Source organism: Sus scrofa, chromosome 2 (genome assembly GCF_000003025.6).
Source record: "Sus scrofa isolate TJ Tabasco breed Duroc chromosome 2, Sscrofa11.1, whole genome shotgun sequence".
In the NCBI taxonomy this organism is placed as follows: Eukaryota; Metazoa; Chordata; class Mammalia; order Artiodactyla; family Suidae; genus Sus; species Sus scrofa.
This window is the reverse complement of record NC_010444.4, coordinates 53,913,882-53,941,163: the sequence shown is the minus strand read 5'-3', so window position 1 is coordinate 53,941,163 and position 27,282 is coordinate 53,913,882. Positions and strand designations below refer to the sequence as shown.

The 27,282-nt window shown below is 34.4% G+C and overlaps 1 protein-coding gene across 1 annotated transcript; it reads right to left on the bottom strand.

The window, feature by feature from the left end:
* On the bottom strand, positions 12,038-13,042 carry LOC102165549 (olfactory receptor 2T12-like). The gene has a single exon (XM_013991451.2). The coding sequence runs from the start codon at positions 13,040-13,042 to the stop codon at positions 12,038-12,040; it is 1,005 nt and encodes a 334-aa protein (XP_013846905.2).

Sequence of the window (27,282 nt, the reverse complement as noted above, 5' to 3'; positions counted from 1 at the left end):
TTTTGTTTGTTTGTTTGTTTGTTTGTTTTGTCTTTTTGCCTTTTCCAGGCCTGCTCCCTTGGCACATGGAGGTTCCCAGGCTAGGGGTCCAATCAGAGCCACAGCCACCAGCCGACACCGGAGCCACAGCAACGCAGGATTCGAGCCATGTCTGTGACCTACACCACAGCTCATGGCAAATCCAGATCCTTAACCCACTGAGCAAGGCCAGGGATCGAACCCACAACCTCATGGTTCCTAGTCAGATTTGTTAACCACTGAGCCATGACGGGAACTCCTGTACTTATTTGTTTTAAGTGTATCTTTTTCTCTTTTTCAAATTGGTAATCACTGTTGCTCCATTTTCAGGTTCAGTGATTCTTTACCTTATTTATTCTGCTAATGATTCCACAATGTATTTAATTTTGTTTTTATGTATTTTACTTCTAAAATTTCCATTTGATTTTCTTTCTATGTTGTATTTCTTTACTGAAAAATTTTATTTATTTCTTGATGCTTTATTTTTATTTCAACTGTGTTTCTAATTGTTCATTGAATCAGTTTTATGATAGCTCTTTTAAAATATGTGTCAAATAAATCCAACATCTGTGTCATCTCATTGACAACCTCCGTTGATTTTTACTTTTCAGGTTGTTATTTTCCTGTTTCTCTTTATAACAGGTTATTTTCAAAAGTATCTTGCATATTTAGGTTATTATGACTTGATACTTTGAATCTTATTTAAATTTTATTTTACTAGATCACTTCTGAAACCACACAGCTTACTGCATGGTGAGGGTAAAGTCAGGATTTCCACTTAGCCTTCTTTGACACCTTGGGGAAGAGACGCACCTCACTATTACTCCTCAAGTGATCTGCACTCACACTGACATGCAGTTACACAGTGGGGATAAAAACATACATGTGTTAATAATGGATACTTATAGCAGCATCTTTCTTACTTCTTTCTTACTATAATTACTTATGTCAGAATATTAAGTTTAAGTCAGTCCAATAACCCGCATTGGGACATGTTTTCTCTTTTTCTATTTTTTGCAATATTAGTAAAGACATTTTCCCCTAAATGTTTAGGTACATCACTAAAATCTTCTGAACCTTGATTTTTGTATTACAACATGTTTTGATTAGTTACAAGTTCATTTTTGTTAAATTTACTTTAATTTTTGTATTGAAATTTCTTTCTTTACCTCTTTACGTCAAGCACATAATTTAAAAAATACTAGAATACATGAATATAACAAAATGAGATAATACAGAATCAATAACAAAATAAATATTTCTATGTACAATTAAATATTTTATATAAAATTTTTGATAACACAAAGTATTTTTCAAACATAAAATTCTTATCCAGGGACACATTCCAAGGCCTCCAGTGGATGCCTTAAATCACTGATCATCCCAAACTTTACATATAGTATTTTTTCCTATACATACATATTTATGATTTATTAATTAGACACAATAATATATTAACAACAATGATAATAATATAGGGCAGTTATAACAATAAATTTTAGTAAAAGTTATGTGAATATGGTATCTCTCTCTAGTTCTCTCCAAGTATCTTTTGTAAAAATTTTCCTACTCTTTTTTCAAAATATCTTAAAATTTTTTAATGCATTTTTTACCTTAGCAAAGAACCTATAACACGATACAATTTTATAGTTTGAAGTGCTATAGCAAAACTAGCATTCTTTTCTTTCCTTCTTGTCTTCTTCATAATTTCGAAGACAGAAGATTCACTCCTCAGATTATGCTTTTTAAAATTTCCTTATCAAGTCAGGAACTTTCACCTTTTCACTTAAAGGGAAAACTCTACAACCTCTCTCTGGCACGTACAAGTTGCAACAATCACTGTCCTTTCTCTATGGGGTTACCAGTAAGTAAAATAAGGGTTACTTGAAAACAAGCAGTGCAAAACTATGGGTGGAAGAAAGCAGGGCCATGGACCTTGAGCCTGAATGCTTGGTCATAAAAAATCATGACTCCCTCTTGGAATGCCTAAAGGGATGTGCTAGGAAAGAATAGACACTGCTTTGATAAAATGAAAAAAAAAAGGGGGGGGGAGGGGGACTAATGCAATCTCTTAGCTGTTCTGCAGGAAGTTACATTATGTCCTAGATAAATGCTCTTGTGACTTTGTTGCTAGCGGTTTTCTCATCAGGAGATAGCCTTGAAGCTCCCTGTGCTGGTATAGAAAATTGTATCTATAATCTTTCTGAAAGTTCTGCTTCTCACACTTCTGCAGGTAGTCTTGCCATCTCTGTGTTTTTCTTAAGCTGATTTCCAGGCACAGCCTAAATTCTGATTGTGGTGAAGGATGACACAAAACTGCAACAGTTAACCTAATGACCAAGATGATTACTAAGTGACTAATCAGCAGGATTTACTTGACAAAGGGATGTTTTGGACCCCAGGTGGGGAGGTTTTATCATACAACTCAAAAAGAACACACTTTAAAATTCATAAATTGTTTATTTCTGGAAATTCCCATTTAATATTTTTGGATCACAGGTGACTATGGGTAACTGAAATTATAGAAAGCAAAACTGTGGATTATGGGAGGAGCTACTGTTTAAGAAATGCTATGCAAAATATTTATACTCAAAATTACAAAATTAAAGATGATAAAGAAAAATTATGTTTGCATGCATAACATCCTTGTCGATCAAAGCATAATGAAACATAATTCTCTCTCAATTGATCTATCGACTAATATAAACATTAGAGGTAAATGAATGAGAAGTTTTTTTGTGATCTTAATAATTTCTATGAGAACACACACACACAGAGCTACTGATCATAAAATTTTTAATTAATTAGTTAATTAATTTATTTGCTTTTTAGGGTAGCACCCATGGCATATGGAGGTTCCCAGGATAGGGGTCGAATCACAGCTGTAGCCACTGACCTACACCACAGCCACAGCAATGCAGGTTCTTAGCTGCGTCTGCAACCTACACCACAGCTCATGGCAATGCCAGATTGTTAACCCACTGAGCAAGGCCAGGGATTGAACCTGCCTCCTCATGGATGCTAGTCAGATTTGTTAACCTCTGAGCCATAATAGGAACTCCTGATCATAAAATTTTTAAATGATAAATTGGGCTTTATCAAAATTAAAACATTTGCTCAGCAAGATACACCATTTAGAAAGCAGGCTAGACACAGAGTAGGAGAAAATATTTTCAAAACATATTCTTGATAAGAAACTTTGGTTCAAAATACATAAAAATATTTTGCAGGTCAATTATATAAATACAAGAAAAAAATAGCAAAATACTTGAATATATTGATGAAAAAATATATATGAATGATGAATTAGTGCCTAGAAGATAATCGACTACATCATTTTTTAGGGAAATGCAAATTTAAAAATGATATAGAATTGTACACTTCTAGAATAATTAGAATTTAAAATATTAACAATACCAAATAGTGAGGAGACTGGAACACAATAGAGAAGAGCAAAGGAAGAGTTTATTAAAGGGCAAAAGTGAAAGTATACACTCAGAGAAGAGTGAGGGCATCTTTGCTAGAAGCACACTAAGGGGTTTTCTGGCCCATTTTTTCTTTCATTTTAGTTCCTTGACTAGGGTGATGGTTTCTTAGATTAAGGTTGAATAATTCACTGATGGGAAGGTTAAGGTGGAGCTATGATTTCACCTGTTTATATTAGCTTCTACTCTTGAACACTCAGCTCCAGAAGCCACAGAACATATGCTCTAAAAGCTATTTTCCTTTAAATTTTCCATTACTAGTCAAATGCCACACATGAAAGGTCCTACAGTAATCCCTTGTAGCCAGGGCATTTCTCCTATGTATGCTCTGACATGCTCTGTGGATTTTATGGTCAGATTTCCCCACCGTGGACTTTAAAAAATGCATGATCTAAAGGTAGAGTGTTAAGTTTTATTTGGGCCAAAATGAGGACTTAAGCTGGAGAGGCAGCATCTCAAGTAACCCTGAGAAAACTGCTCTGAGGGGGCAAGGGCAAAATGAAGTGCCAATTTCCTATTCATACTATTCAGTTGTCAAAAAGTTTAATCAAATTCTAACTTATGTTCCTGAAACTGTTCCTGCATGCTTCATAACCTCATTAAGTATAAAACAAGGAGGTAGCTTTACCTTTTTATGTACTGCCTATAGATAAGGAGGCTGTCCTTGGGCCCAGCCCTATCTTTCCTGCCTCAATATGAATTGATTAAAAAAAAAAAGTTACTTTTTTTAATTGTCCAATTTGGTCTATAGAATACTGAGGAGACAGTTATATGTCACCCAGTTAAATATTTCTATGTATTAAAATATATGGTATCAAAAATAGAAAAAAAATGTGAAGTTTATAAACATTACGTATGGGATGATTCAGACAAAATTTAAATAAAGAGTATAACATTTCATAAATTAAATAAAATATAATCATTTAACAATTCCTATTTCTTACTGAACAAATAATAAAAACTCTACCACATAAGTTTAAGAATTTTTTTCTAGTTTTCTGTCTTATGGGTTCAACCTCTTGAAATATACATTTTTGATTGATATAGTTCTGCATATGTGAATCACATCTTGCTCTACATCATACAAATAAAGCTATTTATTTTCCTTTTATTAGAACTGATTTAAAAACAATGTTGTGTTCCTTGACTGGCAAGTAATCCTTTTTTACTCAAAATGCCATAATTTTGTTGCTCATATTGTTTTTTTAAGATTATACCTAAAAGTTTTTGAAATGTGCTGGCTGATTCTGTTATTAATCTTTGACAATGGCTCCTTAGTGCTATATTTTAGAGCTTTCTTTCTTATTCAAATGACTGTTACCTTCTTCATACTGTATTGCTGCATAATTGGAGGGGGGAAAGGAAAGTTTCAAGTAGGTCTTGGAACTTACTGATAAAAGAAGGAACACACAAAGCCAATGCCTAATGCAAAGCCTGATGCAAAACCTAAATAATTTAGTGTATTCAGGGTTAATATTTTATAGTCAAGTAATCTACATATTAATGTAATAGGTAAAATTAGTATTTAAAAATATTGGAATATAGTTGACAGAAAATTGTGTTAGTTTCAAGTGTACAGCAAAGTCAATCAGTTATACATATATGCATTCCTTTTCAAAATATTTTTCCATATAGGTTATTATATGGTGTTAAGTGTATTTCCCTATACTATGCAGTAGGTCCATGTTACTGGTCTATCTTATATACATAGTACTGTGTATATAAAATGTTGGTACTTTTTAAAAGTACAATTCACCAATAAAATCATAGTTTATTCTAGGTCAATGTTATGCATGTTTGTTTAATGTCCAATTATAGTATTTATCTTTAGATATTACATTTAGATGCATCGTTATCCTTTTATTTGATGGCGCTCAAAATAGTTTCCCTCTGTTGATGGTTTTATTTTACATGTGATTTTAAAATATCAATTCTGTCAACCAAAATAAATGCAGAAACCTGCAAATAAGAAAAAGAGTTTATTGGGAGTTTTAAGAATTGCAACATGGACAATTTTGAGTTACAAACTTAAATGTTCTGCTCCAAGAGGAATAGAAAATGATGGGGGGTTTATTAAGGCAATACACAAAGGTATTCCAGAGAAGCTACATAGGTTATTTTACAGAACTGCAACAGGTACGAGCAGGCATTCAGTAATATGGTGGAATCACATTGGCTGCTAAGCTGTGGTTTCTAAGGAGTAAGCAAACATGTCCGGGGGAGTTGAGAACGGACATGAGATGTTGTGAATAACTATACAAACAAAATTTATTCTAGATATAAGTGATATCATATAGTATTTGTTTTTCTCTTTCTGACTTACTTCACTCAGGATGAGAGTCTCTAGTTCCATCCATGTTGTTGCAAAGGGCATTCTTTTGCTCTTTTTTATGGCTGAGTAGTAATCAATTGCATATATATACCACATTTTATTACTCCAATCATCTGTCGATGGACATTTAGGTTGTTTCCCTGTCTTGGCTTTTGTGAATAGTGCTACAATGCACATGTGGTGCATGTGTCTTTTTAAGGAAAGTTTTGTCTGGATATATGCCCAAAAGTGGGATTGCTGGGTCATATGGTAGTTCTATGTATAGATTTCTAAGGTACCTCCCTACTGTTCTCCATAGTGGTTGTATCAGCTTACATTCCCACCAAAAGTGCAAGAGTTTTCCCTTTCCTCCACACCCTCTCCAGCAGTTGTTATTTGTGGACTTACTAATGATGGCCATTCTGACTGGTGTAAGGTGTTACCTTGTGATAGGTTTGATTTGCAATTCTCCTATAATCAGTAATGTTGAGCATTTTTTCAAGGGCTTCTTGGCCATCTGTGTATCTTCCTTGGATAAATGTCTATCCAGGTCTTTTACCGATTTTTCAATTGGGTTTTTGGGTTTTTTTGCTGTTGAATTATATAAATTGTTTGTATATTTTAGAGAGTAAGCCCTTGTCAATTGCGTCATTCAAAACTATTGAATCTAATATATGGCACAAATGAAACTTTCCACAAAAAAGAAAATCATGGAGTTGGAGAATAGACTTGTGGTTGACAGGAGGGAGGGGGAGGGAGTGGGGTTGACTGGGGGCTTGGTGTTAATAGATGAAAACTATTGCCTTTGGAATAGATTAGCAATGAGATCCTGCTGTGTAGCATAGGGAACTGTGTCTAGTCACTTTTGATGGAGCATGATAATGTGAGAAAAAAGAACATATATGTGTATGTGTAACAGGGTCACCATGCTGTACAGTGGGAAAAAAAAATTGTATTGGGGAAATAACAATTAAAAAAAGAAAACAAAGAAAATTGATTAAGAAGATTAAAAAAGAATTCAATGATATAGGATAAAGACAGAGAAAGGGAGTTGAGTGGACCAAAGGAAAAATAAACTATTTCAAAGAAGACACTCATCAATAATGCAAAATCTCAATGAAATGGCTGTTAGGGCAAAAACTCAAAACTGATTATACAACTTAAAAATATTTATGCTATCAGTGATGTCAACCCCAAAATATGCACAACTTATAATTTGAGAATTAAGTTTTATTTGGGGCAAAATGAGGGCCATAGCCTTTCAGATAGCTCTGAAAAACTGCTACAAATAGGAGAGAAGGTCAGTATATATGTGATTTAGGTGAAGGAGAAAGTACATGCAACCAAACCCACAGTTTATAGAAGGCTACTGCTAGTTTCATGAAGATTTGAGTCACAAAGGACAGGTATCAGTCAACATGAAGGATTTTAGTGATGTGAGGAGATGTGAAATTTGGGCTCATAATTACTTCTTTTGAAAACATCTATCTGTAGACCAATTTTGCCAATTTTCCCAGAATAGAGAGTGCCTCACACCCAAGCTCCACCCTGAACAATTTCAGTGGGTGTTTGGGATAGGCAGCTGCAGTGGCTCATGATTAAGTCTATGTAGAGGCAGATGGCAAGTGCCAGTCTCCAATTCACAGTGACATATCAAGTGTAGTTTTGGTAAAATTGATTTAAGGGTGTATTTGAGTCCCCCTAATTATTAAATGTCTGGATTGTATATAAAAATTATGCACCCTGCATTGAAGATTTAATAAACATGTTTGAGCAAGTTCTGAGCAAATAGCATGCAAATTGTGCTGGCATGGGAGAATGATAGCTTCGAGAATAGGTTTTTTAGAAGGGAGAAGATTAAAAAGTAGAACAATTCTGTATGTCTACTTTCTAGCTTGCACTTGTCTGGAATGTAGAAATAATGGCAGAAATTGCAGCAGACACTTTGTGACCATGAAACAACTGTAAGATAATGAAAGCTAAATGGTGGAGATAATAGAACAAAGAGGGAAACAGAGGTTGGGAAATTGATGCTTTGTACCTACCATTGTGTCACAGAGATGTTTGCTGTAGAATTCTCTTAACTGGGAGCTAAACAAGTTTAGTGACTACTATTTAAAGTCATTAGCAGCAGATCTTAGTGAAATTACCTCCACACATATACCTTTGACATCTGGGTATACCCTTCACCATGATTGAAAATGAGGAGCAGTTGATACATATAGTTTGCTATTATTTGTGAGATGTCTTTCAACTTTACAACAAAAGTAATTTTTAAAACTGCTTTATTTACATGTATTCAAGTCAAATATGGTGAATTTGCATGTCATTTTATAATCAGATTTGATATAAAATAGCCATTGCATCCCATTTATCAATTAATATTTTGCTGTAGTATCTACTCTCTGAAAGGGTATGTTTACTTGAACAAACTCCAGAATCAAATGGTTGATGTAATCATCTATGATAATACTAGAAAGCTTGTTGTTTGCAATTATTACTCATCATCATTTACCAGTGTTATTAAGTATGCCAATATTTAGGGAAGTTTAGAGGAAAGTGATAGAAGTTTTAAAAAATTGAATTAAATGTCAGAGTAAAAGTAAAAATTACACAATGCTATATGCCAATTATATCTCAACAAATCTGAGAAAACATCAAGTGCACATAAAATATTATCCAGGATAGACTACATGTTAATCAATAAGACAAATTTTTAAAGGATTAAAAAAACCTCAATTCATGTCAAATTTACATTTGATAAGTGCTATCCCAAGAAGCAGACCTGATTATTCGGTGGTTTGTCTCTTAGTTTTGAAAATAGCAACAATGCAATAAATACAAGCTATATATGTAAATAAATATATTTTATAATGTTTTATTTAAAATTCAGTAACCATATGCTCCAGTGCAAAAGTAATGTGTAAATCAGCTAATGGCTACATCTTGTTGTAGTAACACAATTCTAAAATTTGTCTGTTGCTAGCAAAAGATTAGTGACAGGCATGAACGATGTCTGCAGTCCTATTGTTTTTTCTCTTATGGCTCAACATGTGGTTGCAGTCACAGCCCTCATCCATTTATTTCACACAAGAATAAAGAAAAGGAGAAACATACAGAAAAATATCCGTTATATGAGGCCCTTTCAAAACTGCCCAAGAGACTTATCTGATGATTTTTTTTCTTTCTGAAATAAAGAATAAAATATAGATTTTCATTTTCATCCTTAGTGAATTTCTATTCCACAAACAGAGATATTTTATTAGATAATTAGATGTGGAGTATGGATATGGAATTGACAAACAGTCTTTAGTCCAATGTGATTGAAAACAAAAGAAATTGGAATGGATGTTAAATAACAAATATCTGAAGCTGGATAATTATTCATATTGTAAAAAAATAAAAAGGAAGTTTGTTGAACCCTCTCATTAATTTTCATATTTACAAAGTGATAATAAATCTTGCATCTTACTCAAAAATTTTGAACCTTACTATAAATAAGAATTCTTTTTCTTTCTTTCCTTCCTCCTTTCCACTGTGGTTTATGCACTAAACAGAAATAAAAGTTGAATTTATTAAATGGCAAGTATAGAAATGTTTACAACAGTTGAATTTATAGTAGCCCCAAACAGGAAACAATTCACATACTCACAAGAGCATAATTAATAAGTTCAGTATATTAATACATGAAATGCAACAAAATATTGAACAGGAATGTCTAAGAAAAAAGATACAACATTATAAGTGAATCTTCATAATATTGAGTAAACAAAGTTTGACATAATTAATAATAATATTTTAGAATAGTGATTGAATTTCTGGAGGTATTGTTTGGGAGGAAGCAAAAAGGAGACATCAAGAGTACTAAAAATATCCTAAATCTTGACATTTGTGTAGTTGCACTGGCATATTCATATGTAAAATTCATCAAGCTCTACTCTTGAGATATGTTAAGAGAATCAATTAAAAATTATATCAACTATAAGTAAATTGTAACTTGATGATACATTCAACTCCCTGTGTAAAATTTTCTTACTACTCAAGCCTTTGTATATATTGCCTCTACATGATAGTCCTTTATTTCTAGACATCTATTAAAATATATATCATAATAACTTTTGAAAAATTTTTACCTAAACCTTTACTAAGAAAATAAGAGTAGGAACTCCTGAAAGCAATCAAAACAATAAAGAGATAAACAATATAATTTTGAACACTATTTTGAAGTAATCTTATGTTTTTTAAATCCAGATACTTTATTTTTTTTTTATTTTATTTTGGGGGGACTTTTTGTCTTTTTAGGGCCGTACCTGCAGCACATGGAGGTTCCCAGGCTAGGGGTCTAATCAGAGCTGTAGCCTCTGGCCTATGCCACAGCCACAGCAATGCAGGATCCTAGATGCATCTGAGACCTACACCACAGCTCACAGCAATGCCAGATACTTAACCCACTGAGCAAGACTGGGGATGGAACCCACAACCTCATAGATCCTAGTCAGATTCGTTTCTGGTGCACCATGACGGGCCCTCCCTAATCACATGTTTTTATTTTTATTTTTTCCATTAGTTGGTTTATAGTGTCCTGTTAATTTTCTACTGTACAGAAAAATGATCCAGTCACACATTTATATATACATTCTTTTTCTCATATTATCCTCCATTATGTTCCATCACAAGTGACAGGATATAGTTAGTTCCCTGTGCTATACAGCAGGATCTCATTGCTTATCCACTTCAGATGCAATAGTTTGCATCTATTAATCCCAGACTCCCAGTCCATCCCACTCCTTACCCTTCCCCTTTGGCAACCACAAGTTTCTAAGTCCATGTGTTTCTTTCCTGTGGAAAGGTTCATTTGTGCCCTATATTAGATTCTATATGTAAGTGATATCATATGGTATTTGTCTTTGTCTTCCTGAATTACTTCACTTAGTGTGAGAGTCTCTAGTTCCATCCACATTGCTGCAAATAGCATCATTTTGTTCTTTTTTATGGATGAGTAGTATTCCATTGTGTATATATACCACCTCTTCTTAATCCAATAATCTGTTGATGGACATTTATGTTGTTTCCTTGTCTTGTATGTTGTGAATAGTACTGCAATGAACATAGGGGTGCATGTATCCTTTCAAGGAAAGTTTTGTCTAGATATATGCCCAAGATTGGACTAGACAACCGCATGTAAATCAATGAAACTGGAACACACAATCACACCATGCACAAAAAAGAAGTAATCTGATTTTTGTTTTCATATTTAACTTGATGTTCAGATTACTGGTCTATACTATTATTTCTTGTAAGTGAATTGTTATTTTTACAGTTATCTAGTGAATTTTTATTAATGTTTTACATTTTCTTGGAGATGATGCTCATTTTGTGGTTGTTTGCTGTTTGACTAAGTTACTTCCTATAGATCTAACTCAACATATGCCTGGTTGAAGTATTTTATCCTTAGCAGAATTTATGACTTTAATATATGATTTTATAATTGCTGTGTTCTAAAATCTACTTTTCTGATGGTAAATGAATCTGGCACAAACAATGAAATTTCCATGACTGTGCTTACTTTTCCCAATTTCATTCATTTTAAGAGAAGAAAACAATTTTGATGGCATAATTGAGAGAATATTAGAAATTACATTCTTTTTTATCCTAAAACAGGGTGAAGATGGTAATAATAAACAAAGCAAGTAAAATGTTAGTCTTGAGCAAATGACTGTAGAGTTTCCTGAATAATTTCTCTGGACATGGGCCCAGGATCCACTGCACCATCATAAATTTATATTTGATATTGGTAATTGCATGAAGATGGAAATTTCCTACATTGCTTCAAAATATTTGTTTTGGCATTGAGGTGTAATTGATATCTCATTTTCACTCTCAGGGGTTCTTATTGGAGATGAATATTATGTTTCAGTCTCATATACTCAATTCTTAACAAATTCCTATTATACCAAAAAAATGAAATTAATTTTCTCTTCATGCATTATTAAAGAAGCAATAATTATAATATGTTTAAAATGTTAAGTTCCCTGGTGGCCTAGCAGTTAAGGATCCAGTGTTGTCACTTCTGTGGCTCAGGCTTCTGCTATGGCATGGGTTCAATCCCTGACTAGTGAACTTCCACATGACATGGGCAAGGCCAAAAAATAAAATAAAATAAAATGTTAATGAATACAGGAACTTAGACTCATTTGGGACTGGGTAACCTTGACTAATAGGACTAAGTTTGGTGGCATTTGAAGTTTGAGCATTTTCCCAGCCACTTTTTCAAGGCTTCCTTGACCTCACTGTTCCTCAGACTGTAGATGAGGGGGTTCAGTACAGGGGTGAAGATAGTGTAGAATGCTGACACAATCTTATTGTGGTTAGCTGACCTATAGGATTTGGGTCGCATGTATATAAAAATGGCTGCTCCATAAAAGAGTCCCACCACAGCCAAATGTGAGGAGCAGGTGGCAAGAGCCTTCTTGCGGGCATCTAGAGAATGCATCTGGAGAACAGTGGAGAGGATTACACTATAGGAAGTCAGGATGAGGGAAAAAGGGACCAAAAGCATTAACACACAACAAATGTACATGACATTTTCAAAGACTGATGTGTCAGCACAAGCCAAACGCACCAACATTGGGGCCTCACAGAAGAAATGATCGATGACATGAGAACTGCAAAATGGAAAGCTCAAGGTAGCGGCAGCCTGCATTAGCCCATCAACTGCTCCCAGGAACCAAGATCCCAATGTCATTTGTAAACATAATTGCCAGTTGAAGAGGACAGGGTATCGCAGTGGATGGCAAACAGCCACATAACGATCATAAGACATGGCTGCTAAGAGGAAACTCTCTCCACCACCCAATGTGAGTGAGACAAAGATCTGCAACCCACAGCCAGCAGGGGAGATGGATTTGTTGCATGTCAAGTAGTCAGCAGCCATCTTGGGCACAATAGTGAAAACCAGCATCATGTCCATGAGGGAAAGTTGGCTCAGTAGGAAGTACATGGGCCTGTGGAGCCGGGGGTCCAGGTGAATCAGGAGAAGCATGAGGGCATTTCCTGTCAAGGAAGCAATGGCCATTGTCAGCACTATCATGAAAATAAAGAGATGGGGTCTTGTGTGGTTAAAGATTCCTAGGAGAATAAAGTCTGAGGTTGTGTTTCTCTTTTCAGTAATGTCTACTGATGCGACACTGGAAATGGAAAAAGTAGAAAAGGAGGGAACTTTCATCATTAAAAAATATTAATTTGACTTCATAACTTATAGATAAGTACAACGTATGAGACCCAAGGACCTGATTCAAAGCCTACCTCCCAGTTAAGATTGGTCCTCTCTATAGTATAACATTTTAATGTTTTAAGTGAAGTCAAGCTATATACTTTGCACAAGAGTATATTAATTGATTGAGATAATAGATCAAATGGATCAAAAGCAGGGAAAAAACTGTAAGAGACTATAAGTAGTTACTTTGACTATTTTTTTATATTATTTGTTTTATTATTGTGTTTTCATTATGTGTACTAGAATCAAATTAACTGGTTGAAAAAATAAACACCCATTTAGAAATTTGTCATTTACATTTGTTTGAGCCACAGATATTTTTTTCCAAATTTTTGAAATTTTATCATATTCAAATTAATTGTCTTGAGTAATGAGAAATTATGTTCTACTGTGGGTTACAAGGACCATAGACTGGAACAGATGAGCATAAGTAAAACAAAATTTCTGCACGGAAGAAAGATAATAGTCCCAATAACTGATGCAAATGTTCTTCTTTCTCTCACTACAAAATTTTTATTTATGTGATTTTATATTCTAGTTCATTACTTCCTACTCTGAAGCCTCTAATGTCTTCACACAAAACTTGGAACAAAATGCAAATTTATTTCCCCTGCATACTAAGACTTGATACATGTTTTACCTAGCCTTTCACCATGGAATATACTGTCACAGAGCATTTAAATTACTAGATGAATATGAAAGGGAAGAATGAGAAGATCTTGGCAATCAATAAATGTGTAGAGAGAATAGCAATAAGTGTAATAAGGAGTAAAGTGACTAAAAGGACAAGAAGCATTTTTTTTTTTTGTCCTTTTTGGGCCACATCTGAGGGAAAGAAGCAATTTTAAAACAACTTCATTACCATGAGGCATAATTATTATCACAAAATGTAAGTAGAGTTGGAAAGAAAAAATACTTTATTTAAAAAATACCTAAATTCAAATATGTGGCTTGTCTTTGGAAGATAGTTTTTACTATTCAACAAAGCAGAACCATTTTGTGCTTCGTAGGAGACACAATGAAAATGACTGAGCCCTCAGAAATGAGCACAGCTTCCTAAGGAAGGGTTTGCAGGTTGAAATATATGAGATTTTTGTGGTTCTTTTTTTTTTTTGTCTTTCCTTGAGCCACACCTGTGGCATATGGAAGTTCCCAGGCTAGTGGTCTAATCAGAGCTGTAACTGCCAGCCTACACCAGAGCCATAGCAACATGGGATCTGAGCTATGTTGCAAACTACACCAGAGCTCATGGCAGCATCAGATCCTTAACCCACTGAGTGACGGCAGGGATCCAACCTGCAACCTCATGCTTTCTAGTGAGATTCATTAACCACTGAGCCACAACGGGAACTCCCATATATGTGAGATTTTTTAGTGTTGGCCACTTTTAAAACTCCATACTAAGAAAAAAACCTATAAACTTATAAACAGCAGAGGAGCACACAGCTACAAGGAACCAATTTTCCTTGATTTTAGCAGGAAAATGACAAATGTACCACTTTTATAAGTGCATAGTTTTGCAGACCTCTTTAATTCTTATGTGTACTACCCAGAAGGCTTCATCCAAAGCTTTAGAAACATTATGATTTTTGAGCCTGTTGTCTAGAATTTATCTGGTTATTGATTATTGCAGAGAGAGATGGTGATGATATCCTTTTTTCAGCCTGAAGAGTTTAATTTTATGAATACTTTCATGGTCTAATAAAAGTTCAATAGCAGCCAGAGCCCACCTCTTGCAGAGCTGTCTCACGTCTTTAAAGCATCTATGAAATGGCGGTGCTAATAGCTCATTATATCACTACTTCCACCAAAATAGTATTCTCATTTAAACCAACATAAAAACACAACATTAAGCACAAGATATCAGAAAAATAGGCATTCTACGTTACCGAGTCAAGGTATTTCCCAAGCCTTGTGATTCCAACTACCTTCTGTCTACTATATGACACTCCTTGTTTTGCATACTATTAAGATATCTTTCTGCTATTATATCTACAGACTTCGGGCTCCTTGACTGTTATAACTTTAAACCATCCTCTATCTTGTCTTACTGATAAAGGGATGTGTGGATTGTGTGAATAAAGAACAAGAGACTTGGAATACAGAAGTCCTGATTTAAGAATCATTCTGTCATTTTCTCTCTCTCTCTCTCTCTTTATATATATATATTTATATATATATATATATATATATTTATATATATATATATATAGTCTTTTCTAGGGCCACACCTAGAAAAGTTCCGATGCTAGGGGTCTAATCAGAGCTGTAGCCACTGGCCTACGCCAGAGCCACAGCAACGCAGGATCCAAGTCACATCTGCAACCTACACCACAGCTCACAGCAACACCACATCCTTAACCCACTGAGAAAGGCCAGGGATCGAACCCACAACCTCATGGTTCCTAGTCAGATTCATTAACCACTGTGCCACGACGGGAACTCCCATTTTCTATATATGAGATGAGTCAGTTACTTAATGATGTACTGTTTTCTTTTGTTTTGTTTGTTTACTTATATGTTTATAGATCTCCTTAATAGATTAATCATAAAATTAAAAAATGTTTTGTGCATGAAAAAGTTCTAATATCATTCTCCAAGCCGTTTTCCACAATTTGTCAGTCTCAGTCATTTATTATCATTTTTTTCACATAAACAGTATCTAGAAAGTACCAATTTGATCATTTGACTTCTCTGGCAACATGAAAGCGATATTCAAAGGCAAACAGATAAATGATAAAGATACACATACACACACATGCATGAACACATGAGTGTGTTTATTTAATTAATTACTTAATTTTGCTTTTTAGGGGGAAACACGTGGCATATGGAAATTCCCAGGTTAGGAGTCAAATCAGAGCTACAACTGCTGGACTATGCCGCAGTAATGCAGGATTCAAACCACATTTGCAATCTATACGACAGCTCATGGCAAAACTGGATCCCTGACCCACGTTGCAAGGCCCTGGATCAAACCCACATTCTCATGAATACTAGTCAGATCCATTGCCGTTACACCACAATGGGAACTGCATGAATGTATTTAAGTAAGAGTAAATTTGGAACTATGACTCTTTAAAATGAAGTTATAGTTAATAAATATGTAAATCTGCAATATATTCATCTTCTGTGAAAAAAATGTCATGTATAATGTTTTAATAAATTAGGCTGCTCAAAAGTCTATGAAGGTAATTTAATAAAAAGTCTAGTTTAAATGTATTACCTGGTTCTTTCATGTGTATAGACAAGGAGTTTGATCTTTCCCCCTAAATATCTTGTAAAGGCATGTTTAAGTAAAGAATTTGGGGGAATTATGGATATATAAATGCAATTACTTATTAAGTGATATGTTTAGCTCTTCATTAAAATGCTACATTAACCCATAAAATTATGAGACTCTGGATATATGCTTGTAAGTATTTCTTCTTTCGGTCAATTGTGGACCAAATTAACTCTAGCCTAGTAAATAGGCTAAATTGAATGAAACACTGTAAAACTGTACATAATATTTTCCCAGAAGTGGTGCAAGTAGTCCTCCTCCAGAAGTAGGTGATGTATTGTTTTCTAAATGTACATTCTATATCCTTCAGAGAAAGAAATGGAGACTGCTTCAATATCTTGAAAGTAACAGTATACCTTATCTCCAATTATTTTGTTCTTATTCTATGTCCAAATAAGGACAAAATTTCAGACTCTCTGTGTCTATTAACCTCAAAAACGCCTTTTCTGATGCTGTTGCAGAAACCTATGACAGTCTCCCGCATTTCCCCACTTACTTGTAAGCACAAGTAGAAATCATTGTCATGAACTCTTGGGATTTTTCCTTCCACAACCTCATTTTCTCTTCGTTCTGCCATCCTTCCCTGCACAAAGAAAGTGCCTTTATGTTCACAAGATGTTGATAGAGCATGGTTAATTCCTTGAAACAAGCCCAACAAAATATCACTAATATGAATTCAATAATTTGACTAAACTGACTACTTATTCAAAAAGACTTTTTAGCTCACTAGCTCTGAATGAACACAGCCCACATATTATATTTTCACAATACATGGGGAAATAGGGAGATTTATTTTTTATTTTTTGTGGATGAAATTTTACAAAGGTTACTCTGAAACTAAAAACTCACGTGTAAAATGCCAATCACATAACACATATGAATCACTTGAAATGACTTCCTAAAAAAATGAAAAATTATTTTCAAATTAGACTCACCTCTATAGTAGTAGAGTCAAAAATCCATCATATATATATATACATATATAAATACATACACACATCTATCCATATATATGAATGTGTTTACTTATAAAGTGGTATATTTAGAAATGTGTATGTGTGTGTTGTGTGTGTGTATGTATACTTATACTGGATCTTTCTGATAGGTTAACTACAAATATTTGCTTACATAGATGTTGAGGATACTGTTTTCTACTCCTGGCCACATGCCACATGCCATATTTATTTAGAAGTCCTACATGACCACTTAAAATTTCCTACACTACAAAATACTTTCCCTGGAGCAATGATGTTTTTTGAAATCTTTTCTGGTATGGGAAAACAGTGTTTTCTTAGGAGTGACTGATATAATAAACTAATATACCTCCTAGGTTTTTCTGAAAACAAAAGAACCCTGAATGGGTAGGTGAGGCGATGGGACCCTGTTAAGAGAAAAAGCAAATACAAGAAATTACAGAAGGGAAACCTGGAATTTCAGTTTTTGAACTGAACAAATGTGATTTAAGTGCTCATAATAGACAGATTATTTGTTTTTCTTAACTGTGTGGTGATAAAACTAATAGATTTTATTTATTAAGCATTTGTATATTCTGGAAAATATGCTCAGCCTTTACATCCATTTTATTTAATATTCAAAAAAGCCTATTTGAGGGAGTTCCCATCATGGCTCAGTGGTTAACGAATCCAGCCAGGAACCATGAGGTTTCGGGTTCAATCCCTGGCCTCACTCAGTGGTTAAGAATCCAGCATTGCCGTGAGCTGTGGTGTAGGTCACAGATGTGGTTTGGATCCCATGTTGCTGTGGCTCTGGTGTAGGCCTGTGACTACAGCTCCAATTAGACCCCTAGCCTAGGAATATCCATATGCTGTGGGTATGACCCTAGAAAAGACAAAAAAGGAAAAATATAAAAGGATATTGATCTATGAAATTTCGCATTCTACAGGAATGCAAAGAATATTAATAATAATCTTTTACTATCCTGAGATAGGAGAGTAGAAGAATTTATCTTTAAATCTCTTTAGATTTATGGTTCTCAATCTTTAGGGACTATTTGATCACCTGGACTGCTAGTTAATTACATTTTGAGAAACACTTCCTTAGGTAAATCATTTAAAGGTGAATGTTGACTTTATCCTGCACTGGGTATCAATGTTTTGATAGCCCATAAACTCACCATTTCCAAGTTTTGTGTCTGTTTTTTAATCCTATTTCTATTCCTTACCCATTGCATGATCTTGGATTACCACTGTGAATAAACTCTGTTTCTCTTCCATGAAATATGCCCAACATTGCCTAATTTGTAGCATTATTAGAAGGATTAAATGAATTAGTTGTAAACTACTGGAAGGAGTTGTAAATGGCCTACTGTAAGTGTAATGTAAATGTAATTGTAAGTGTAATACTGTAAAGTAGCTGTGAATGGCCTATTGTAAATGCTGTGTTAATGTTCACTGTGATTATCATTGTGATTGTTGCCAGTGGAAAACAAATATCTCTAAAGCAGAGTTTACATTGATTTTGACCCAAATGTTATGAAAAATTATCTATAACAGAAAATAATGCAAAGGGAGAAGTGTTTATGCTTTCAGTGTTATACTGGGGTATTGTTTAAGAAGCTTGCTTGGGGAGTTCCATTGTGGCTCAGGAGAAACAAATCCAACTACTATCCATGAGGAGGCAGGTTTGATCCCTGGCCTCACTCAGTGATTTAAGGATCTGGCATTGCCATGAGCTGTGTGATAGGTAGCAGACATGGCTGGGTCCCACATTGCTGTGGCTGTGGCATTTGCCAGCAGATGCAGGTCTGATTCAACCCCTAGCCTGAGAACTTCCATATGCCACAGGTGTGGTCCTAAAAATCAAAACAAAACAAACAAACAAACAAAAAGAAGCTTGCTCAAAAATTATTTAGCTCTCTAGGTGAATGCATCTGTGTTTGACTATTTCCTTCTATTTAGGGTGCCAAATCTGTGAAGATGCATATGAACCTATTTATTTGTGTCTAATACAGATGCAAATAATTTCTGTCCAGTAATGAAGTAAGAAAACAACCAGTTTTACTCTAACAGAAAACAAAAACACATTTTTTTTCCTTCTCACTTCAAATGTGTGATATGTTTTCCAACACCACGTCTCCATATCTCCAGCACCAACCAAGTGTCCTACAATTCCTTTCAATTCTGACACTACCTGGAGCTAAGGCAGATCCCACAGGTTTAAGGACTCAAGTTCTAGTCACAAGAATCTTTTTTTTTTATATACAATGACTTTTATTTTTTTCCATTATACCTGGTTTACAGTGTTCTGTCAGTTTTCCACTGTACAGGATAGTGACCCAGTTACACATACATGTATACATTCTATTTTCTCATATTATTATGTTCCATCATAAGTGACCAGACATAGCTCCCAGTGCTACACAGCAGGATCTCATTGCTAATCCATTCCAAAGGCAATAGTCTGCATCTATTAACCCTAAGAACCCCATCCATTTTACTCCTCCTCCCAGACAACCACAAGTCTATTCTCCAAGTCCATGCTTTTCTTTTCTGTGGAAAGATTCATTTGTGCCCTATATTAGATTCCAGATATAAGTGATATCATATGGTATTTGTCTTTCTCTTTCTGACTTAGTTCACTCAGGATGAGAGTATCTAGTTCCATCCATTGCTACAAATGGCATTATTTTGTTCCTTTTTATGGTTGAGTAGTATTCCATTGTGTATATATACCAAATCATCTTAATCCAATCATCTGTTGATGGACATTCGTGTTGTTTTGGCTATTGTGAATAGTACTGCAATGAACATGTGGGTGCATGTGACTTTTTCAATGAAAGTTTTGTCTGGGTATATATGCCCAAGAGTGGAATTGCTGGGTCATATGGTAGTTCTATGTGTAGTTTTCTAAGGTACCTCCATAGTGTTCTTCATACATTTTCACCAACAACGCAGGAGTGTTCCCTTTTCTCCACACCCTCTCTAGCTTTTGTTATATGTGGACATATTAATGATGGCCATTCTGACTGGTGTGGGGTGGTATCTCTTGGTAGTTTTGATTTTTATTTCTCTAATAATCAGTGATGTTGAGCATTTTTTCATGTGCTTGTTTGCCACCTACATATCTTCCTTGGACAAATGTCTATTCAGGTCTTTTGCCCATTTTCCCATGGGGTTGTTGGCTTTTTTGCTGTTGAATTGTATAAATTGTTTGCATATTTTAGAGATCAAGCCCTTGTTAGTTTCATCATTGGAAACTATTTTCTCCCATTCTGTAAGTTTTCTTTTTGTTGACAAAGGAGGCAAGAACATAAAATGGGGAAAAGACGACTGTCTTTTCAGCAATTGTTGCTGGGAAACCTGGACAGCTGCATGCAAATCAATGAAACTAGAACACACCCTCACATCATGCACCAAAATAAACTCAAAATGACTTAAAGACTTAAATGGAAGACAAGACACCATCAAACTCCTGGAAGAGAACATAGGCAAAACATTTTCTGACACCAGCCTTACAAAAGTTTTTGCAGGTCAGTCTCCCAAAGCAACAGAAAATAAAAGCAAAAAGATAACAATGGGAACTAATCAAACTGACAAGCTTTTGTACAGCAAAGGAAAACAAGTATCAATTTTTGAGATTACCAAAGCCTTTGTCTGATTTGGCAGCAAAATCAAGGTTTTCCCTGTCCTCAGTTTTGATGGTTTGATATAATGATGCATGAAAGTCAAAATAATGTTATACTAATAATTATAGTTTATTATAAAGGATGAAAAGAACACAGATGAGGTGGTATGTGGATGAGTGCCAGAAAGGTCCTGAGTGAAGGAGTTTCTGTCCTCATAGAATTGGGTTGATCCAGTCTATCAGCATTTGTTGTGTTTGCCAATTCTGAAAGTCTCTGAACCCTGATACTTAGGGCATTTTTGGAGGCTTAATTGCATAAACATGATTATCGCCACTGGTGATTAACTCAATTTCCAGCCCCTCTCCCTTCCCTGGAAGCTGTGGAGTAGTACTAAAAGTTCAAACTTATAAGCATGGCCTGATCTTTTGGTAATAAGCTCTCATTCATTTCTCTCATACCTGGCCCTCTATTCTGGTAACCACCAATCTGTTCTCTGTAATTATAAACTTGTTTCATTTTATATTCCACATATAAGAGGGGACATCTCTATTTGTCTTTCCCTTGCTGACTTGTTTTGCTTAGCATAATCTCCTTAAAGTCCATCTATGTTGCTGCAAAAGGCAATATTTCACTTTTTACAACTGAATAATAGTCCATTGTGCATATATATCACAACTACTTTATCCACTTATGCATTGAAGGACACTTAGATTGTTTTGGTATCTTGGCTATTTGGCATAATGCTGCAATAAACATGAGGGGGAAGGTATATCTTTGAGGCTCTGATTTATTTCCTTTGCATATATATCCAGAGAAAGGGATTGATGAGTAATGTTTTACTTATATTATTAGGTAATTTTGGAAGTTCTATACCATTTTCCATAATAGTTTTGCCAACTAAAATGCATGTGAAACCACAAAATATCCCAAATAACCAAAACGATCTTGGGAAAGAATAGACTTGAAGCTGTCAAATTGCATTATAAAACTACAGAAAAAAGAGAAAGAAAGAAAAAGAGAAGAAAAAGATGGATGGTTTTTACATCAAAACAGACACATAGACTAATGGAAAAAAAATAGAGTCCAGGAATAAACCCAGTATAAACAGTCAACTAATTTTCCACAGGGGCACCAAGAACAAACAAGGAGGAAAGAACACTTCTTCAGTACATGTATTATGAAAACCGGATACCCATATGCAAAATAATAACATTGAAACCTTATTTTGTATAGTATCTAAAAATGAAAATAAAAATGGAGTAAAGACAAATATAAGACCTGAAACAGTAAACTTCTAAAAAAATATTAGGAGAAATCTCCTTGACTTTGGTCTTGGTAGTGATTTTTTGAATATGGCACCAAAAATTCCAGTGATGAAAGCAAAAATGGGCAAGTGGAAATTTATCAAACTAAAAAGTTTGTGCACAGAAACACAATCAACAAAATAAATAGGCAGTCTACAGATTAAGAGAAAATGTTTGCCAACCACCAATCTGGTAAGGGATTAATATATTTGAAATATATAGGAACTCAGCAAATTTAAAAGAAGATATGGTACATATATACAATGGAATATCATTCAGCCATAAAAAGAATGAGATATGCCACTTACAGAAACAGGGATGGACCTAGAAACTACACTAAGTGAAGTTATTCAGACAGTGAAAGACAATCATCATATGATACCACATATATGTAGAATCTGAAATATATATGTGTGTACACATATATACACATGAATGAACTTATTTACAGAACAGGAACAGACTCACAGACTTTGAAAAACTCATGGCTACCAAAGGGACAGGTGGTGGGGAAGGATGGACTTGGGGTTTGAGATTTGCACATGCACACTGAGGTATATGGAAAGATTGGCCAATGGGAACCTGGTCAATAGCACAGAGAAATCTAACCAATATTCTGTGATAATCTATATGGGAAAGGAATCTGAAGAGAATGAATGTGTGTACATATGTAACTGAGTCAATTTGATGTGGAGCAGAAATTATCACAACATTGTAAATCAACCATATTTCAATAAAATTTTAAAAAATTAAAAAAACATAAAAACAAACAACTCTATTAAAACATTGTAAAGAACATTGTAAAAAACATTGTAAAGTTCCCATTGTGGCTAGGCAGTTAGCCAACCTGACTAGCATCCATGAGGATTCGAGTTCCATCCCTGGCCCTACACAGTGGGTTAAGGATCTGGCATTGCCATGAGCTGTGATGTAGGTCCCAGAAGTGGCTCAGATCCTGTGTGGCTGTGGCTCTGGCATAGGCGGCAGCTAAAGATCCAATTGGACCCCCTTTTAGGGTGCAGCCTTAAAAAGACAAAACAAAACAAAATAAAACACATCATAAAGGACCTAGATAGACATTTTTACAAAGAATACATACAAATGGCTAATGAGCTTATCATAGAAAGGTGCTGAACATCTACTAGTCATCAGGAGAATACAAACAAAAACTGCAGTGAGATATTACTTCATAACTGTTTCAACGGCTATCATTAAAAAAATAAAAAATAATAAAAAGATAAGAAGAATGTGGAGAAAAGAGAACAAGCTTCGAATTTGTGAGAATGTAATTATGTGTTTCATTTTACCTCTGCATTACCTTTTGACAAGGAAATATCCATGAAACAATGTATTTGCATTTCTTGTTTCTCTTATAATTTGAGCTTTTGGTTCTAAAAATTCATTATATACTTGGTGACCATTAGATATGCCAAAATTTTGCTATAATTTATCTTGCTATTGAAACTTTTAATCCATCTGAAATCAAATTTGTGTATACTGCTTTGTTCTTATTTAATTTGTATAATTTTTCAAATAAATTTTCTAAAAATTTTCTTCAATTAGTCATTTAAAATTCTGAGTTGTTTTTCTAATCATTCTTCATAAATTTACTTTAAATTTTATATACTTTCTTTTTAGAAAATTTATGTGCTTCAATAATGATATATGTTGACTTTTAGACTTTTAACAATTTTTTTTTTTTTGCTTTGGAGTTAGGTTAAAATTGAAATAAATATGAATAAAATAATGATAGTATTGATGTGGATGGAGTAGGAACAGGTAGTTGTAGAAGTCCCAGTAAGGGATATTAGATAGAGGGGGAAACCTAGGGGACTTTGGAGATCACTCTAAGTTAATAACTGCTCAAGAGGGCCATCAGAACAAGGCATGCTTGATTGACTAGTAGAGGTGTGAAATATGCCTCATGTCATTGGGTCGGGGATGGGGTGAGGCCTGTATTCAGGTTTGGACCAAGGGAAGGAGTCTGAGGACCACACTTCTGCTGATTTGAATAAGCACCATGACCAGATACCAAGGAAGAGGAAGAAAGAGGAAGAGGTGGTCTTTTCTCACCCCCACTCTCATTGGATGATAAAACTATAGCCTAGCTTACCCTTGGGACAGAGCCTCCTTGCCTGCCCACTTGAACCTCTCACAGTGTCCTATCTTAATAAATCTATTTCTTACCTATCACTTTGTTTCTCGCTGAATTCCTTGTATGCAGAGGCATAAAGAACCTGAAGATCAGTAAGTCCAGACACCGGGTGAGTGATTCTAATTTAAAAATGTGGCTTCAAGTCCCAAATTGGCTTTAGGCTGGGTTCGAGTCCCCGCATGTGGGTTCAAGTCCAATCTGGGTCTGGGCAGGTTCAGGCCATTAGTGTTATCAGGTTAAGAATTATTTTTTGTTTCTCTTATTAAAGAGAGTTTATTGAAACTTTCAATATTTAAAGATTCATTTTATCTAAAAAAATGTTTCTTTCATATTGTGGATGTAGGTTCTTTCCTCTTTTTCTTTTTGATGTAGGTCACATCTGTATTTAGGTTCTGTTTGAAGAGTTTTCTCTTTGTATTCATGTAACATAGCTTCACTATAACGTATCTTGGTCTCATTTATTTTTACTCTACCTTCTTGGGATATATTTGAATACATAAATCTGAGAACTCAGCTTTTATTACTCTTTGAATATTTCCCTTATATTTTAGAGAAGAGGTGAAATCTTTTTTTTGTGAAATATGTGGACATACATATGCTCTGTAATATAGATTTAAGCCACTCTAGTTTCTAATGTTATTACTTTTATTATTAACTCTATTGTTATTAACTGTTATTATTAACTGTATTTACATCAGTTATGTACTGTCTATCTACAGATGAGTATTATAATTTGAATTAAATTGAAATCATGCTTGTTTTTGTAGGCATCTGCATGAAACTGGGTGAAGAGAGGAATTTTTTAAGTGTGTAGTTTTGAAATTATAGATAATACATTTGAATGTGTATAATCTGGGGCATTTACTACAAACATATGCAGTGAATAAAGTTTTTCATTGAGATAAAAAAAGTTGAACTGATGATTTGAGGGTTAAGTGGGACAACAAAAGCCACAAAAATAGATGATAATATTTTGTCCATAAGTACTATAGATTCATGTAGTATTTTGGTCATAAGTTTTATTTCATGAACATCATTTGTTTAAAAATATTTCCTGAAATGTTTTTCTCACTGAAGTTAAAAAGGAAGTTTTAATACATAACAAGATAATTCCAAAAATAAATGAAAAGAATAGATAAACATATCTCTGAGCATATCCCCAAGCTGGATTTAAACAGAGCTGAAAGTAAATTAAATAACAGAATAAAATTCTACAAATAAAGAGAATCCCTTGGAATTATGCTAACATTCCACATTTTCCTGTGTGACTTTTAAGTGCTTTAAAAGCTTTAAGACATTTAATATATTATAACAATCATATAAATCCTATTATGATTATGATTCTTACTCTACAGCTATAGAAAGAGAGGCATAAGCAAATTTAATATTTATTCTGAAGTACTTATTGCCTTTGTTAACTGGTAGAACATGGGTCCATAATTACCCTCTCTGAGGCCAAGTCTCTGCTCTGCTGTGACCATTTTGTCATGCTGGCATTCAGTGGGAGTTTTTGTCCAAATATCGTTTTTAAGGAGTGAGAACATAAATAATGATTCTTAACAAATCTTTACTATAAATGATGGTTGAGAGAATATCACCTCCAGTGGCTTTGGGTATTATATCTATATTTTGCATTTTCCAAAGGAAGGTGGAAAATTTAATGATTCTTGTTTTGAAAACTGTTAAAACACTTCATCTCAAAAAGACAGAATGGGCACAGGCTACAGTTTTGATAGACACTTTATCAGAAGGGCAACTTTAATAGAAGTATTATTTGTACCATCTGTCTGAAATAAAAAATAAAATAAAAATAAATTACATTAGCTACCACATGAAATGTCTTTATCTCTGGTGTAAGAATTGCACAGTGATATTATCTTTCTTTGCTGATGTCAAAAAATGAAACTATAATTATAATAAACCAGGAGTAAATTACTGGCTATTATGGTAGATATGAGAATTCTGCTGCAAGGCTAGAAATAAATATAGTGTCATTGTCAGTATTTCATAGTAACACTGAAGGTAATAAACATTTATATATACTTTCTAAATGAGCACAAATTTGTTTATGTATAAATTAATATCTCCTTAATAATATAATTGTATTTTGAAATAATATAAACCTATATGAAAATTTAGACTCAAACATTTGAACAATAAAACACTAAGTGCACATTACTTCTGCTTCAAGATTTTAGTACACATTAAAATATCAGGGCACAAGCGGTCCATGGGTAATCAAAGAATAATGTGTAAGCCTGTATTAGTCAGAATGTTCCATCAGTAGAATAGGATGTGCATATTTATTTATTATAAAAAACTGGTTCACATAACAATAACGGCTGAAAAGAGACCAGGTCGGCAGGTGGCAAGCTGGAGTCTCAGGAGAGTTATTTATTTACTTCCAATTTGAAAGCTGGCAGTTTCAAGAACCAGATAGAGCCATTCTTTCAGCTTAAGTTGAAGATATGAAAATCTGATGTCTCAGTTTAAAAGTAGTCAGGCAGAAGAAATTCTTTCTTATTCAGCTTATTAGTTCTATTCCAACCTTCAACCAATTGGATGAGGCCCACCCATGTTAGGAAAGACAATAGGCTATACTTTTACTCTACAAACTGCAATGTTAATATAATTCAAAAACCCCCTCAGAGACACATCCAGAATAATGTTTGACCAAATATCAGGGACCAAATACTGGCAGAGTCCAATTGACATATTAAATTAACCATTGGAATTTCTGCTGTGGTGCAATAGGATCTACAGTGTCTCAGGAGCACTGGGACACAGGTTTAATCCCCAGCCTGGCACAGTGGGTTAAGGATGTGGCAACTGCAGCTTGGATCTGATCCCTGGCCTAGGAACTCC